The sequence below is a fragment of the Penicillium roqueforti genome, assembly GCF_015533775.1.
Source record: "Penicillium roqueforti strain LCP96 04111 chromosome Unknown scaffold_02, whole genome shotgun sequence".
Lineage (NCBI taxonomy): Eukaryota > Fungi > Ascomycota > Eurotiomycetes > Eurotiales > Aspergillaceae > Penicillium > Penicillium roqueforti.
Genome location: NW_024067566.1, coordinates 330,606 through 345,726, shown reverse-complemented (window position 1 = coordinate 345,726; position 15,121 = coordinate 330,606). Strand labels below are relative to the sequence as shown.

The 15,121-nt window shown below is 47.6% G+C and overlaps 8 protein-coding genes across 8 annotated transcripts; 3 read left to right on the top strand and 5 right to left on the bottom strand.

Annotated features, from left to right (window-relative positions):
• Positions 1 to 57: 57 nt before the first annotated feature.
• Positions 58 to 1,780, bottom strand: LCP9604111_1584 (D-3-phosphoglycerate dehydrogenase; the record flags this gene model as incomplete). Its single annotated transcript, XM_039068966.1, has 7 exons — positions 58 to 86; positions 141 to 222; positions 279 to 337; positions 391 to 433; positions 487 to 1,076; positions 1,132 to 1,439; positions 1,503 to 1,780. 7 exons carry the CDS (start codon positions 1,778 to 1,780, stop codon positions 58 to 60), a joined length of 1,389 nt encoding a protein of 462 aa, XP_038931711.1.
• A 405-nt stretch (positions 1,781 to 2,185) lies between these two features.
• On the top strand, positions 2,186 to 2,901 carry LCP9604111_1583 (uncharacterized protein; the record flags this gene model as incomplete). Its single annotated transcript, XM_039068965.1, has 4 exons — positions 2,186 to 2,193; positions 2,257 to 2,278; positions 2,334 to 2,769; positions 2,840 to 2,901. 4 exons carry the CDS (start codon positions 2,186 to 2,188, stop codon positions 2,899 to 2,901), a joined length of 528 nt encoding a protein of 175 aa, XP_038931710.1.
• An 854-nt stretch (positions 2,902 to 3,755) lies between these two features.
• On the bottom strand, positions 3,756 to 5,497 carry LCP9604111_1582 (serine--tRNA ligase SES1; the record flags this gene model as incomplete). The annotated part of the gene is made up of 7 exons (XM_039068964.1): positions 3,756 to 3,920; positions 3,974 to 4,342; positions 4,393 to 4,483; positions 4,537 to 4,958; positions 5,027 to 5,188; positions 5,242 to 5,312; positions 5,365 to 5,497. 7 exons carry the CDS (start codon positions 5,495 to 5,497, stop codon positions 3,756 to 3,758), a joined length of 1,413 nt encoding a protein of 470 aa, XP_038931709.1.
• A 620-nt stretch (positions 5,498 to 6,117) lies between these two features.
• On the bottom strand, positions 6,118 to 6,874 carry rhbA (Rheb family small GTPase rhbA; the record flags this gene model as incomplete). The annotated part of the gene is made up of 4 exons (XM_039068963.1): positions 6,118 to 6,357; positions 6,425 to 6,553; positions 6,610 to 6,749; positions 6,820 to 6,874. 4 exons carry the CDS (start codon positions 6,872 to 6,874, stop codon positions 6,118 to 6,120), a joined length of 564 nt encoding a protein of 187 aa, XP_038931708.1.
• A 603-nt stretch (positions 6,875 to 7,477) lies between these two features.
• LCP9604111_1580 (WAPL family protein) lies at positions 7,478 to 10,008 on the bottom strand (the record flags this gene model as incomplete). Its single annotated transcript, XM_039068962.1, has 2 exons — positions 7,478 to 7,756; positions 7,822 to 10,008. 2 exons carry the CDS (start codon positions 10,006 to 10,008, stop codon positions 7,478 to 7,480), a joined length of 2,466 nt encoding a protein of 821 aa, XP_038931707.1.
• A 615-nt stretch (positions 10,009 to 10,623) lies between these two features.
• On the top strand, positions 10,624 to 11,532 carry LCP9604111_1579 (uracil phosphoribosyltransferase; the record flags this gene model as incomplete). The annotated part of the gene is made up of 4 exons (XM_039068960.1): positions 10,624 to 10,781; positions 10,841 to 11,199; positions 11,255 to 11,426; positions 11,481 to 11,532. The coding sequence occupies 4 exons, from the start codon at positions 10,624 to 10,626 to the stop codon at positions 11,530 to 11,532; spliced, it is 741 nt and encodes a 246-aa protein (XP_038931706.1).
• A 333-nt stretch (positions 11,533 to 11,865) lies between these two features.
• LCP9604111_1578 (transcription elongation factor 1 family protein) lies at positions 11,866 to 12,434 on the bottom strand (the record flags this gene model as incomplete). The annotated part of the gene is made up of 4 exons (XM_039068959.1): positions 11,866 to 12,047; positions 12,112 to 12,250; positions 12,306 to 12,350; positions 12,432 to 12,434. The coding sequence occupies 4 exons, from the start codon at positions 12,432 to 12,434 to the stop codon at positions 11,866 to 11,868; spliced, it is 369 nt and encodes a 122-aa protein (XP_038931705.1).
• Positions 12,435 to 13,143: 709 nt separating this feature from the next.
• Positions 13,144 to 14,204, top strand: rps1 (40S ribosomal protein eS1; the record flags this gene model as incomplete). The annotated part of the gene is made up of 5 exons (XM_039068958.1): positions 13,144 to 13,157; positions 13,266 to 13,350; positions 13,403 to 13,428; positions 13,493 to 13,994; positions 14,061 to 14,204. 5 exons carry the CDS (start codon positions 13,144 to 13,146, stop codon positions 14,202 to 14,204), a joined length of 771 nt encoding a protein of 256 aa, XP_038931704.1.
• Positions 14,205 to 15,121: the final 917 nt, after the last annotated feature.

Genomic DNA, 15,121 nt, shown 5'->3' with positions numbered 1-15,121 from the left:
TCTTAAGTTGATTAAAGCATTATAGCCCGGGGGCTAGCTTGTTTTTGAATCGGTTGTTTAGTACAACACGCGGGTCATGATGCGAGCTGAAGTGGTGTTAGCTTTTAAGTTCATGCGAAAGAGAAAGGATGTAGTCTTACAAGGAAGGCTCTCGAGTCTGGTATACAAATCCTTGATGGTAGCAGCGTCCACATTGCTGATATCGGCCATCAGGTAGGCAACCTATTAACAGTAAGTTTCTGCGTGGGTTTTTGTATGAGAAACACGGATAAACCTACATCGCCTCTGCTGTCAGTCATCTGCTTGTCGACGTTGTGGTCACCAATAATCTCGTTGACTGTGGCATTGTTAGTTAAAAAGATCACAGCATTCGAATCAAATGTACTCTACCTTTTCTCAACACTCCAGGAATGTTCTTGTGGATGTAGATCACCTAGGCCAAATCAGTATCATTGCAAACCCGACTGACTGCGCGAGAAAACTTACACGAGCGTGGTCAGGCTCATCCATTGTCAAGGAACGGAGGAAAACCTCGGGCAAGTTGACAGCACCAAGGGTCGAACCCTCGTTAGCATATCGGACCAGAGCCTGGGCAACCTCGACACCAATAGCCTTCTGCGCCTCTTCGGTACTTCCTCCGATATGAGGGGTCAGGATAAGGTTTTTGAGCGAGCGCAGGTCAGCTCCCCATGGGTTCAGCTCGCTGTTGAAGTAGTCACCGTTTCCGGCGGGCTCATTGGGATAGACATCCAGAGCGGCACCAGCAACCTTACCGCTGCGCATGGCATCGATCAGTGCGGGGATATCCACAACGGTTCCTCGGCTGGCGTTGATCAAGTAGCTTCCCTTCTTCATCTTCTCGAACTGCGGCTGTCCAATCATGCCCTTGGTCTCGGCAATCTCGGGGACGTGGCAGGTAATGAAATCAGCCTCGGCCAAGAGATCATCCAAGGTTTTCACCTGGCGAGCAGTGCCCAATGACATTATGTTGAGAACATCGTAGTAGATGACTGACATGCCCATTGCCTCAGCCAATACGGACAGCTGGGCACCAATGTGACCGTATCCAATGATACCTGAAAAGTCAGCTAAACAACCCAACAACAGAATGGTTGTAAGAATGCCACATACCGATGGTCTTTCCTCGAATCTCCCAGCAACCGTTGCTCACTTTGTTCCAGGTACCAGCGTGCATCTCGTTGGAGCGGTCGCCCAATTGACGTGCAAGCATGACCATCTCGCCAATGACCAACTCGGCGACACTGCGAGAGTTGCTGAAGGGGGAGTTGAAGACCGCAATACCCTGGTCGGCGGCATATTGGAGGTCGACCTGGTTGGTACCGATACAGAAGCAACCGATGACGATCAGGTTCTTTGCTTCCTTCAAGACTCGTGCGGTGAGCTTTGTCTTGGAGCGAATACCAATGACGTGGACATCCCTGAAAGGCAACAGAATTCATGAGCCAAGTGAGTCACCGATAGAGAGTTAAATTGCGACTCACCGAATCTTCTCAATGAGCTGATCCTCCGAGAGTGAAGACTTCAGGAATTCCACCTGGTAGCCTTGCTGGGACAGGATATCACGGCCAGTTTGGTTGACATTCTCCAAGAGCAGGACCTTGATATCTTCTGTGGCGAATGGCTTCAGAGGCTTAGCATTGACTGGAATTGTACGGTTCAGGACAGAGCTGTGGCTGGATGGGGAGTGGAAGGAGGCGTTGGGGGAGGTAGCGAGGAAGGAATCGTCCTGACGAGGACGGATATCTCTTGCGATTGACATGATTGAAGTGTGTAGCAGATTGTAGCAGATTGAAGAGAAAGAAGCAGGGAAGAGGAGGATGGGGATATGATTCATATGGGATGACTCTTAATAGAAATTAAGTAAGCCTCCAAGGTCTCCGGAATCGGACTTGATGATTTTTTTGGTTTCGGGGACTTACCATTTGCACTACATACCTACACTGACTTCATATAGCTATTACTATCGATTGATTCTATTTATATAATTAAATAGATGTTGAGATATACTATTCTGCATATAATCTCTCTGTTCTCTCTGTATCCTATGGAGGGGCACCGCGGGGCAAAGACTTTTTCTTTTTTTTAATTCAAAGTTTTGACTAATCACATGCAGATCACATGTTTATTGCATGAGCTTATCTGCTTTAGGCAAGGGCGGCGAAAGATGATGTAGTATTTACCGGTAGATTGAAAATCAACTCACGAGTTTACCTAGATATAACTCACAACTTGCAGCTACTCCGTACTCGAATCCAATGTTCGTAAATAGTTCCCACCTTTATCTACGTGACAATCATACTAACATGACTTAGAACATGGCGGACCGCAAGACCATGCCGAAAATCTCGTTGCTGGGATTAGATCCGTTACAAATGTTCGATTCCTTTGGAAACTTCAAGCCTGTTCGGAATTACCAAGACGAGAACAAGCGACTCTTTGAGTACGGCAGGGGTCTTCAAATACCTTCGAGGCTCTTTGCGACGATCATACAACTCGAATATTTTTCACGGGTGACCAGACAATCCCATGAACGGTTAGAAAAGGACTTTAGATCACTAAAAGATCCCACCAAGGACGAAATTCAAGTATATGAGAGCGACCTCGAGGATATCAAAGAGGTTACGTGGAACATAGCACAGGCCTTATACAATACGGAAAGTATGCTTCCCCAAAGACCGTTGAGAAAGATATATGATGAGATCCGACAGAACCCTGCTTGGTATCTTCGAAAAGAGCTTATTCAGGCTTGTATGAGGAGGGGTGGCTGCTGTGGTCGAAGCTGTGGCTGTTGCGAAAAGCGCTGTCTAGCTAAGGGCAGGGGTATCGGGCACTGTACGACTGAGTGTTGGTGCTGTGAAGCTACTCGTGGTCATCCAGTAACCGAGGAGGAAGATTTGGAGGATGGCTTGAACAGCGAAAATCCCTCCCATCTTTTAACAATGACAGAGGCCTATTTCTCTAAGCCGGGTATATTTGGGCTTGGAAAGCTGACAACGATGAGATCAGTAGTGTGGTATTGGAAAAAGGCATTCCCTTGGCGGTTGGAAAGAGGCTCCAAGTGATTCGAGTCTTGAAAATTGCTTGCAGTTTGGAGCCAAGTCCTACAATTGCTCGATATTTGTGAACTCCAGTGTTGTTATATTGGTTTGTTTGCTAGTTATATTATGTTGCTGCTTTGGCTATCTAATTCAGAATAATATTTAAGATCTGAATCACATTTTACGCCTTTTTCACCCTATATACTACATTTTGTGGCAGATTCTTCTTACCCTCACTCACAATTCTGAGTCCTTGCTCCTTAACCTGTCTTTGGCCTTGAGTTTTGACTTCCATGGAGGAATGACACAGTATAGAAAAGAGGATTGAACTTGCGTTAGCTTCAAAGGAGAAGTTTGGATCAGGGGACTTAGCCGATGCCTTCCTTCCAGAAAACACACAGTCTAGAGAGCTTTTTATATTTGATTCATTTAGTTTAATATGATCTTCGGGATATCTTTTTGAATGTCTTTGTTAAACCAACTATGTTGTAGGGATTCTTCTGGAGTCTTCTTAAATAGAAAAATCCTTAATATATGCATCCTTTGTCAAATAGATCAGATTATCAAAGCCCTACGTTGTCAAGGACAGAGGCAGGATGCAGGGCCGACTATTCCTGTGTACGTATGCCTGTAAATCATGAACTAAACCATCGTAATTTGTAATTTGTATCTCAAGGTACATCGTGGGATATCTCCTTAAACCTGAAGACCTTGCATCTTTTTGGTGGCATCATCGGTGCCCTTGCTGGCCTTCCCCTTGGCCTTGGTGGATGTGCTATCCTTGGGAAGCTCCTTGGTGTAAGGGAGGAACTCAGGAGCACCGGGAATGTATTTCCGCAGGACCTCTGGGACCACGATACCCTAAATGATAGTTAGCTACTGTCAGATTCACCCGGTGACCTTTCGACACTTACATCTTCTTTCTGGTAGTTCTCGAGCACACAGCAGAGAGTACGCTCCGTCGCGCACAGGGTGGAGTTCAGCGCATGGACATAGGTTTTCTTCAGATCGGTGGTCTTCTTCACGCCGTACCGGATCTCCAGAGCGCGGGACTGGTAGTCGGTACAGTTGGAGCAAGAGACGAGCTCCTTGTACTCCTGCTGGAATGGGAACCAGGCCTCCAAGTCGTACTTCTTGGATGCTGCATTGTTCAAGGCGCCGGAGACAATGGCGACAATGTTGTAAGGGAGTTTTAGGGACTGGTAGAATTCTTCAGAAGTGCTGATCATGTCCTCAAAGGCTTGCCATGAATCCTCGGGCTTAGTAAGAACGAACTGCTCAATCTGCATGGGGTTAGAACACGAAAATCCAGGGCATTTGGATCTATGCTAACCTTTTCGAATTGGTGAACACGGAAGATGCCCCAGGCATCTTTGCCGTGAGATCCAGCCTCCTTGCGGTAGCATGTGCTGTAACCGGCATACCTGTTTCTCTTATCAGCAAAAGGGCTTAGTCCTGTGCGAGATGAGTGGCTTACTTAATGGGTAGTTCCTTGTCCTGGAGCCACTCGCTGTCGTGCAGGGCAGACAATGGTTGTTCGGAGGTAGCAATGAGGTACTTATCGGTCGACTTATCCTCGCTCTCGGTAACCTTATACAACTCTTCGTCGAATTGCTCGAGCTGCGCAGTCTTCGCCATGAGATCCTTGAGCATGAATTGAGGGGGCTGATTGGGCGTGTAGCCCTTGTTGAAGAGGAACTCCAGACCATAGTTGACCAAAGCCAAGTTGAGGAAAAGACCGTATCCAGTCAAGCAGTATCCACGGTGACCAACAATCTTGACACCACGCTCTGGGTCATATCCATCGAGACGAGTCAACACTTCGTGGTGGGAGAGGCAACCTGGCTTCTGCATTTCGGCGTTCTCGGGGGTCCATGTTTTGATCAGCTGGTTGTCTGCCTGTAGCCAGAAATAGACTTGTTAGTCTCACAGCGCATTCAATTCCCAGGCGACTTGATAACCCATACCTCATCGTTGCTCACGGGCACGGATTCGTGGACGTAGTTTCCAATCGTGCGAATCTTTCGGTCGCGTTGAAGCTCCTTGGCGACAGCAGTTTCCTCAAGCTCCTTCTTCTTAATCTCAAGCTCTGCCTTTTGTGCGAGCAATTCGGTTGCGTCTTCCTTGTTCTGAGAACGCATAAGCATCTCCCCATACTCTAGACTAGCTAGAAAATGCCTACCTTCTTCTTCATTCCAATTGCCTTCTGGACTCCATTGATTTGAGAACCGAACTGTGTGACCTCATATCGGGCTGTACCTGTCAGTAAGATTTCGCTAGTCTTTTAAAAAAATAGAGATCATACCGCGTCGTGCCTCTTCATAGAGCGCGACAACTTCATCAACGGTCTCCTCTGGAGCAAATCGCTTCTGCTGGCTCTCCTTGATCTTCTTGATATCACCACCGCGCTCAGTGACAAAGTCGGCGAGGTCCAGCATATTGACGATTGGAGTTCAGAGGTTCAGGGGAGTCTAAGTGGTAGAGGGGTGACTCAAATTGTGGAGGGGTAAAAACGAGGAAAATCAAAGTGCGTGCCTCCACGCACTTGGGCCTCAAGGGGTCGCATTACTTAATCGATAAGGATTCCCCGGTTTACTTCCGAACAGGCTAGTTATGGCCACGGATGGTTCTATAGATCAAGAGATTCAACACTTTGAATACTTCGAGAAGCCTGTTTCAATTGAGATTCATTACTCTATGCATGGTACCGATCCATGTTCCATAATTCGACCCTAAAACTCATTATTCATGCAATAACCCCGGTGGTTCAGAAAGACGCAATAGAAATAGGGCCAAAGAGAAGAGGAAGGCCTCGAGAAGAAGCCATCAAGCTTGTTATCAAATTGGCGTTGATGATCTCTAAGTCAATAATCGAGTTAGCAAACAAGATATCCGTAGATCTGAATTGGGTGGACATCAAAAGAGCAAGATATAGTGTTGTCAGCTCCGATGAAAGAGATCTCCACGTTTCTTGACTCATGGATCCAGAGATCCAGAGATGGCTTCGCTTACCATCCCCGGGAGAGAGACACACGCGTTCCGGTAGAAGGCTCCCGTATTACATCACAGCGCACTTGTTGTCGCCGGTTGGTTGGGAGGGGTTCTGAGACTTCTCGACCTCTCCGATCATGAGGTCAAAGGCCTTCGAGACATTGAAATCAAGGAAGGCGCTAGCCTCGGTGAAAGCACAGTGAAGCTCCTCCGCTAACTGACGTCCGTCTTCGAGGGTGACTTGGCGGTGATCGGGTTTGAGATCACTCTTGTTTCCTACTATGACAAGAGGTACATCATCCGCTCCCTAGAGGAAATAGGAAATATTAGACGCTGGTTCGTAAGTACTGGTTGTGAGAACGGCAGTGACTGACGAGGTGGTTCAGGATCTTGTCACGAATCACCCGGACCATGTCAAATGACTGGCGCGATGCCACTGAATAGACGATGATATATCCATGAATTCCAATGAAATGCTTGGAGTTCAAGATACTATACTCGTCCTGTAGAATGAATAGTCTCAGTAAACAGCCGGTAATCTCGCACAGGGTTCACCTACCTGCCCCGCAGTGTCGACGATCTCAGTGGCGTAGTCCTGGCCATTGTGCTTGATAATCCGGCTGAATGTGTTCTCAATTGTAGGGTAGTAGCTTTCCACGAAGTGGTGCTCGACAAAGCGAACCGTGAGGGAAGATTTTCCTATCCAAGATAAGTGTTAGCTCTTCGCAATTACAGAGATTTGGGTTGTGAAAAAGGTGCTCTTTCTTACCCACGGAGCGACTGCCAACGATTGCGATCTTTCTCTGCTTAGGCGCGGAAGGCATCTTGTGTAGTGCGGTAAGATTCAGCTAGACCACCAATGTGAATGAGAGATATTGATGATGATAAAGTCAGATAGACAGTATCTTTTGATTGATGGAACTGGATCAATGAGATATTCAGAGACACATGTTCAGAAACGAGGTCGCCGGGGGGTGGCAAATCCCTCGAAGCATGCGGAGCTCCAACTCCTTGTGACCTGCAAACAATGCAAACGGCAGTTTCTCCAACTCCACTTAGGCAGGGCTGAGCGCTCTATAAATAATTGCCTACGTGTAGGTCCACAGGGTCTATGACCATCGATTTGATATTCTTTATAAAATTACTGTATTAGAAAAACTACTGAATCCTACTTTTTTTGAACATTGAGGTCTGGTTTGACCTGAGGTCATTATCTTACGACGATCTCAATGATGGACATCTGCCCAGGTGGATATTGAATGTAGGACATTTCAGCGTAAATGGTTCAATTAAAAGTGATGATGGAAGGGGTATCAAAAGCTGCCAGCAGACCAAGAAATCCACGTCATCGAGTCTGAAGAAATGCCGGTAGAAGAAGACCAAGCGCGCACTTATCTGCCGTCAAGCAAAACATGGATAGACGCTCCTCATTGCTCTGCCAACCGAATCCGAGTGACAAGTTCTTGTAATCTGGATAAGAAACCACTCGCCGGTTGTCCTTGAGTTGGGAAAGTGGAGGTTTCTTGTTCAATCTTCTGATGGTATTGCAGGAATTCATCAACGGTAGATATCACCACTGCTAATCCATTAGGAGCGAGTGAGCTCTTGATTTTGGATCGGGTATCAGGATCCAAATTGAGTGTAAGTAACAGGACGGCCAAATATCCCACGGCAACATTGTGGTGTACTTCCAAGACCGAATGAGCCTAAGCAGATCCAGTTAGTTCAATGCGTCGGCAAAATGCGAAATCAAAAAAGATCAAAAGCTTACCGTGGAGATGGAATCGACATGAGTCATGAATAAATGCAACAATTGATCAAGGAAAGGCTTCGAGGAACCAGCAGAGTGAAGAAAAATCGTTCTTGATGCTTCACTCTGTTCAGTAAGATTGATAAGTGCGCCGAGCGCCAATATCACGCTGTCCAGAGAATTATTCGCTTGTCCAAGCGCATCTTCGGTCAAGTCACCAAAGTTCGCAGAGACAATCCGGACTAGCCCCCCAACTATCTCCGAGTTTGCAAATCTATCACAGAAGGAGGGGTTGCTGTTGGTCACATTCAAGATAAGTCGAATGTAAAGGGGTTGTATTTGGCTGACAGTGCCCGACTCCAAGGAGAGCAGGCTATGAAGTTCAGAGAGCGGACCTAGAATATCCCATTGCTCTTTTGTGAGCGATTCAGCCAATGCAGTAGAAGCTTCCAAGATTGAAAAGCCCATGCACAGTATTTGAGAGCTCTCCGGGTGTAATTTTTCCAATGAAACACAACGCTGGCTTTCGGACACGAGCACTTGAACCAAAGGTTTCAGAAGAGATGTGGAGAGGCTAGGGTTCTTTCCCTTGGTTTGCATCGTGGAGATCGTCGACCTCAGGCAATACAACGCCAGAGTGCATGGGGACAGCTTCGACGATGCGGTATCGGGAAAAAGCACAGCGGATATCTGTGGAATAGTGCCCTGGATTGTATTTTGCAAGTGCCGGGGAAGGCCGCTGGCTTTAGCTCTTGCGGTCACTAGTATATCGTCTTGCATGCCCAATAAGGCAGGCGAAGCACTCAGGAGCTTAGGCCATGCGGAAGTTGCAAGAACATAAGACATGTGCCCATCCGATGATCCCAGTGCGTAGGCACAGAAAGCTAGAATAGTGGGGACCACTTGAAGATCCATAGATAGACAATCCACAAGCCTTTTGTCAAAATTGCACTCGACAAACCGCCGTCTGAGACCAGTATCCAGAAGTTTACCACACAGTTGGAGAATTGCATTGCATCGACCCGTCAATGAGTTTTGCGGATCTTCGATATCCTCAAAGATAGATTCGACGGCGCCTCGGTAACGAGCGTTTCCCCCAGCTTGTCTGAGCTCATGAATACTTCGGACAGATCCATCCTCGTTGGTATCCTCAATTGGCACGATTAAACGGGCACTGGAAGTAGCCTCGTAATTCAACTGACGTTGGACAGACTGAGAGCGGTGCTTTGGGCCAGAGGGAGCATCCTGCATAGAAGGGTCCTCTGACATAACCATGTCATCCAAAAAAGAACGCTGGCGGGCATAGGTGACGCGGGAACCTCGTAAATGAGATGGCACCGAGGCAGGAGATCCTTGAATTTGGCTTTCGGCAGGACACTCATTCACAGCTGCACTTGGCGAAGCTCGGTCAACGGGGGCTGGATCTCGAGACGGCTGACTACTAGAGGGACTCTCCGGTGATGTTTCAATCGCTGGAGATGTTTCAACCGTGTGTTCCGTGATCCCGAGCGAATCAATCAGCCTCCTTCGACCAGGGGTGGTGTTCGCTTTAGTGGCATAGCCCTGGTTGACGTCCGGTGAGCTCTTTCGCACGGACTCTCCGTCCCCAAAGCTCCCTTCGGTTGAAATTTCCATTTCATTCTCGAGAGTAGATACCTTGGTCTGGTTCCGCACAGACCTCCTAGCCCTTGAATACGACGTTGACCCCGCGGGGTTTGTCTGCTGATCGGCTTCTGGCTTTTTGGCTAATGGCCACCGACTATTGGGAACCCTCTTCTCCATTTGTGGTGACACCTTACGATCTCTCATTTCTGTCTCATTTGGCTTCACGGATGGCTTCGTCACAGGAATGGCTTTGTTTCCATCGGGGCTATATCGCCTTCGCTTTCTCTGGACCATATACATATGTTCATCGTCTGAAGAGGGCAAGTCATACACATTAGGTTCCATAATAGGTTTTGATTGCGTAAGACTTCGCGTCGTGGTCATTTTTTCCGATCCAGACGGTTGTTTATCTCCATTCTTGTCGCGCTGTAACCTGGTGTGGAAGGGCCGTGAGAGACGTGACGACTTGGGCAAAGGCATATCTTTAGGAGTTGTTTTAGCGGCAGATGAGTGTACAGGCCTTTCGTTATTCAACGGGGGTTGGCTTTTGGCAGCAGAGCCGTAGGTTACGAGTCGTCGATTGCGAGGGTGTGAGTTCTCCATCTTCGGTTCACAAACCGTGCGAAACCAGATGCGCACGCGTTGTTTGATGAATTCGATGGCGAAATACGTTTCTCAGAGGGCAATCAAGGTTTGGCGATGGGCAATTGGGTTATTGGATTGAGTAAAACGTAGTCGTTTCTTGAAATAGCCATGTCCTTGCGTGTTCAATGAAGCTTACACACGCCCAAAGGGTGTGGCACAGTCATCAAAGGAGTGACCCCTAGGTGATTGGCAATGAGGCGCGTAGATTACCTAGGCAATTTCCTTTGAGAAGATCGCGTAATAGAATAATTGAGCACATCCGAGGTCTGGGGGTTTGATTGGGGAGATGATGCAGGTGATAAGAGGCCGAGGGGGGTGAGATGGGGCAGAATCACCCACTGCGGTATAGCTTCCAGATATAGCAAAAAAGATAAGAAAACCCTCTGCTTCCCCGCTCTTGGCTTTGAGACAACTCACTGTCCTTATATACCCCTCTCTGGACTCTTGTCCTTCTACTTTGAGCTACTTGTACTTGTCTTAGGTGAACTTGCGTACTCCAATCTTTTTTCTCTTTGTTCTAGTCCTACGACCCACATACACACACGCACACACATCTTTGGACGCAACAAAATCATGGCTAGCAAACCCGAGAGCGGTCCTTCTCCTGCACAGGGCGTTGGTCCTTTGTATCGGCCCGATGGCGAGAAGCCCACTGCGACAGTCTCAAAGGAAGTCTCCTACGAGAATGTGCACGTGCTACCTCAAACACCCCAGTTGATTGCTCTCTTGACGTGAGGACCCATTTCTACATGGAAGGTAACCCTAGACTCATGTTTTGTACTACAAATAGGATGATCAGAGATAAGAGAACCTGCCGTGCCGATTTCATCTTCTATTCTAACCGCATCATTCGATTGCTGGTGGAGGAAGGCTTGAACCACCTTCCCGTTGTTGAGCAGTCTATCACTACCCCCGTTGGACGGTCCTACCTCGGTGTCAAATTCGAAGGAAAGATCTGTGGTGTGTCGATCATGCGTGCAGGCGAGGCCATGGAACAAGGATTGCGCGACTGCTGCCGATCTGTTCGCATTGGGAAAATCCTCATCCAGCGGGACGAGGAAACTTGCATGCCCAAACTGTTTTACGATAAGCTCCCTACTGACATTGCTGATCGATGGGTCCTTCTCCTCGACCCCATGTTTGCAACTGGTGAGCTGAGCTTGTTGTACAATGCCCCTTGCCACCCAGCTGATTTTTTTCCTAGGTGGTTCCGCAACATTGGCCGTGGAGACACTGATCGAGAGAGGCGTCCCTGAACACCGGATCCTATTCCTTAACCTCATTGCCAGCCCGTCGGGCGTTGCTGAGTTCGCGGAGAGATTCCCTAAACTTCGGGTTGTGACCTCTTTCATTGATCAAGGATTGGATGAGAAGAAGTGAGAATATCGCACCCCTTGGATGTTGTGATTGACATGCTGACTGATTGATAGGTATATTATCCCCGGCCTGGGAGATTTCGGCGACAGATATTACTCTATGTAAAAGTCATGTTTCCTACCACGTTGATGGTTAAAAGGTCACCCGGAAATTCTGAGAAATTCAGTATTCCATTATCCATCCATTGCTTGGTCTGTTCCAGGTGCCGTAAGGCACTTCCACTTCCCATACAAGTCACCTATTCAGAGTTGACTTGATGGCCGGTAGTGGGGTAGAGGTCTAGATGGGTGAGACGCTTCTTGGGGTTTAGGCTATATGATAAACATATGCAACAAGAATATGCCGCAAGAATATCAAATACCGTGTACATACAAGAATCTCACAACTCGACTATTGTTGATATCGTGCCTTAATGCGCCGTTCGCCGTCATCCCATGATCAGTATTCATCATCATCGTAGCCATCGTCCTGCCCAGTCTCTCCAGATATGCCCTGCTTGCTGATCCCTCTCTGTCCCAAGTGACTAGAAACCGGTGCATCATACTGATTGGCAGTGTCCTTCGCAACTGCATCACATGCATCTACCCAATCTGAATACACATCCACGGGAGCAGAAAGATCTTTGAAGCATTGTGTTAGTCAAACCAGTTACGACTGATGCCTTAGGCCGAATTATCGACTCACAATTGATACCGGTTTGGAACTTTTGACCACAAACTTTGCACGATAGATCGCCAAGGCCAAGCTTCTTGTCTAGCTTGACGACCACAGAGTTCTCATGGTTGCAAAAGAGACAGGAGAATGTGGTAGCAAGAGGCTCCCTCTATATTTCACAGTCAGTACTGGGTGTAAAGCCTGGCGACTTGTGAATCGTTTACCTTCTTAGGCCCTTGGGGCTTGGAGCTTGACTTCTTGCGCTTGCCCTGTTTAAATTAACATCTATCCACGGTCGGGGGGGTCGGGCGGGTCAGGGCAGTCGGGGAAGGAAATTCGATAGCACGTACCATGATTGGCTTAACCTGCGACAAAGTTGAAATATAAGAAGGGATGAGAGGAAAGTTGAAGCAATGAGGAGCGTTGACTCGCGCGGGAGTAGGCCCGCGGAATGGATGCCAAGGCGACTTGCCTAGTTTGGAGTCGGAACAATAAGTCTCCAGCTTCCGATAGGTGATGTCAGTTAGTGGCGATTTCCACGAAGTGATCTACATTATATAAAACAATAGAATATTGAATGGAAATTTCTATGTTGGCTAATTCGAAACTTTGGAGGACTCGATGCGGATTGGAGGAAAGAGGATTGGTTTTGGCAAATGGCATAAAACCAATCTGATACATAGGCATACAAGTATGTATACACATGTAGAGTGTATAGCATTTCAAACGAACGCTATTGTAACAGCCAACAATCTACGGAGTACATTCTTGTAATAATACAACGCAAAGTGATCTGACAAGTATGAATGTTACTGTAATGCAATGCAATGGCCCGACTCACGATGATGACATAATGTGATTACATAATGATAATCCAGTGGAACCTTTTTTAAATGTTCGATCACATGACGATGGTTCATGACATAATCAGCTAGGGCCCGCGCCTCGCTTAGCCGAGTTTTCTGTGGGTTTTCAACCCTCCCAGTCGAGTGTCGAAACCCTCTGAGCGCGCGGTGCGATACCTTTGTCTGTCCTCCAACAACACACAGATAACTCGCAATCATGGCTGTTGGAAAGTAAGCGCCCTACTCTCCATCCTTTTCCTGCTTTCAATTTATCGAATTACTTGCGCATCTACGACATCCATTCAATTCACGAACACACGGCTAATCCTCATCGTTCAGGAACAAGCGCCTATCTAAGGGTAAGAAGGGTATCAAGAAGCGCACAGTCGACCCCTTCACTCGCAAGGACGAGTACTCTGTGAAGGTTCGTTATATTCCTTCCCCCGTCCCGTACCCAATGCTAATCGTGTCGACAGGCTCCTTCCACCTTCCAGACTCGCGAGTATGCACACCACCCGAATCGAACATGGCGAATTTAGAGTTGGATTGGCTAACGGAATTATCAGTGTCGGCAAGACTCTGGTCAACCGCACCAGCGGTTTGAAGAACGCCAACGACTCCCTCAAGGGCCGTATCTTCGAGGTCTCCCTCGCCGACCTCCAGAACGATGAGGACCACGCCTTCCGCAAGGTCAAGCTCCGCGTCGACGAGATCCAGGGCAAGAACTGCCTGACCAACTTCCACGGTCTCGACTTCACCACCGACAAGCTCCGTTCTCTTGTCCGCAAGTGGCAGACTCTGATTGAGGCCAACATCACCGTGAAGACCACTGACGACTACCTCCTCCGCCTGTTCGCCATTGCCTTCACCAAGAGACGCCCCAACCAGATCAAGAAGACCACCTACGCCGCTTCGTCCCAGATCCGTGCCATTCGCAAGAAGATGACCGAGATCATTCAGCGCGAGGCTTCCACCTGCACTCTGTCTCAGCTCACCCACAAGCTCATCCCCGAGGTTATTGGACGTGAGATCGAGAAGTCCACCCAGGGCATCTACCCCCTGCAGAATGTTCGTTTTTCCCCCCACAAAACCTGGAGAGTGGCATACGTACGGATTGCTAACACATGTCTACAGGTCCACATTCGCAAGGTTAAGCTCCTGAAGTCTCCCAAGTTCGACCTCGGTGCTCTCCTGTCTCTGCACGGAGAGTCCGCCACTGATGACAAGGGCCAGAAGGTTGAGCGGGAGTTCAAGGAGACCGTCCTCGAGAATGTTTAAAGGTTATGTCAATGAAGTGGTGTTACGTACTGGTCAGCCTGGGCAAATCATTGTCTTCTGGTCATAGGAAAAGAAAAAAGTTCAAATATGTATGACAGATTTGAACCGGCGTTTAGCTACGCGTAGCCAGTCTCAGACATGATCCCAAAAATTCAAGGGTAGTAGTTCATTCATGTTCAATCCTTTTCAGTTTGCTACCGTGTAGTAGTATGCTTGTTGGGAGCGTGATGCTTAGTCCAACTATATGCCCTCGCCCCCAGCAATGTACCTCATTCGCCCCATAATATATACATACTCGGTTCATCTTCCGTGTGTCTAGTACCAAATGTGGGGAGACAGGTCAGTTCTAGCCCTGTCGTCGGTCTAATCTTGATCTCAAATGAATGATCCCCGTCCTAGTGCTATGTTCCAAATTCTGATGTGGGTAAATTCACTACATATGGATACAATAACACTGTCAACTGCCATCTATCATTGCGGAGCATCCGAGGTCTTAGGCCTTGAGGACGAAAACAATTGTATTAAAGTGGGTGTATTATTGAAGCTATTCATTCTTAGTGGATACGTTTGATAGGCTCCTATGCTCCGCTCTCCCGCTAGTGCCGGGAGGTTATGTACGATCTCTGAGAATACATTCTTTTTCATGCTGAGCTCCTTCATAAGCCAAGGATGTAATATGAGACTGGGGAAAGGGGAAATATAACTATAAATATTCAAAGATCATAACATAGCATTATGTAGTGCTAGTGAAGCTATATCTACTTATATTACTCACAATAGTTAAGCAATTGTAAACAATATACAATCAGGACCTGGTTGAGTGGACAGAATACGTAATCTCAGAAGGAGAATACCGATATAAATATGTCATATCAGACTATGCCTACTGAATCGACATGCTAGTTAAACTCAAAGGC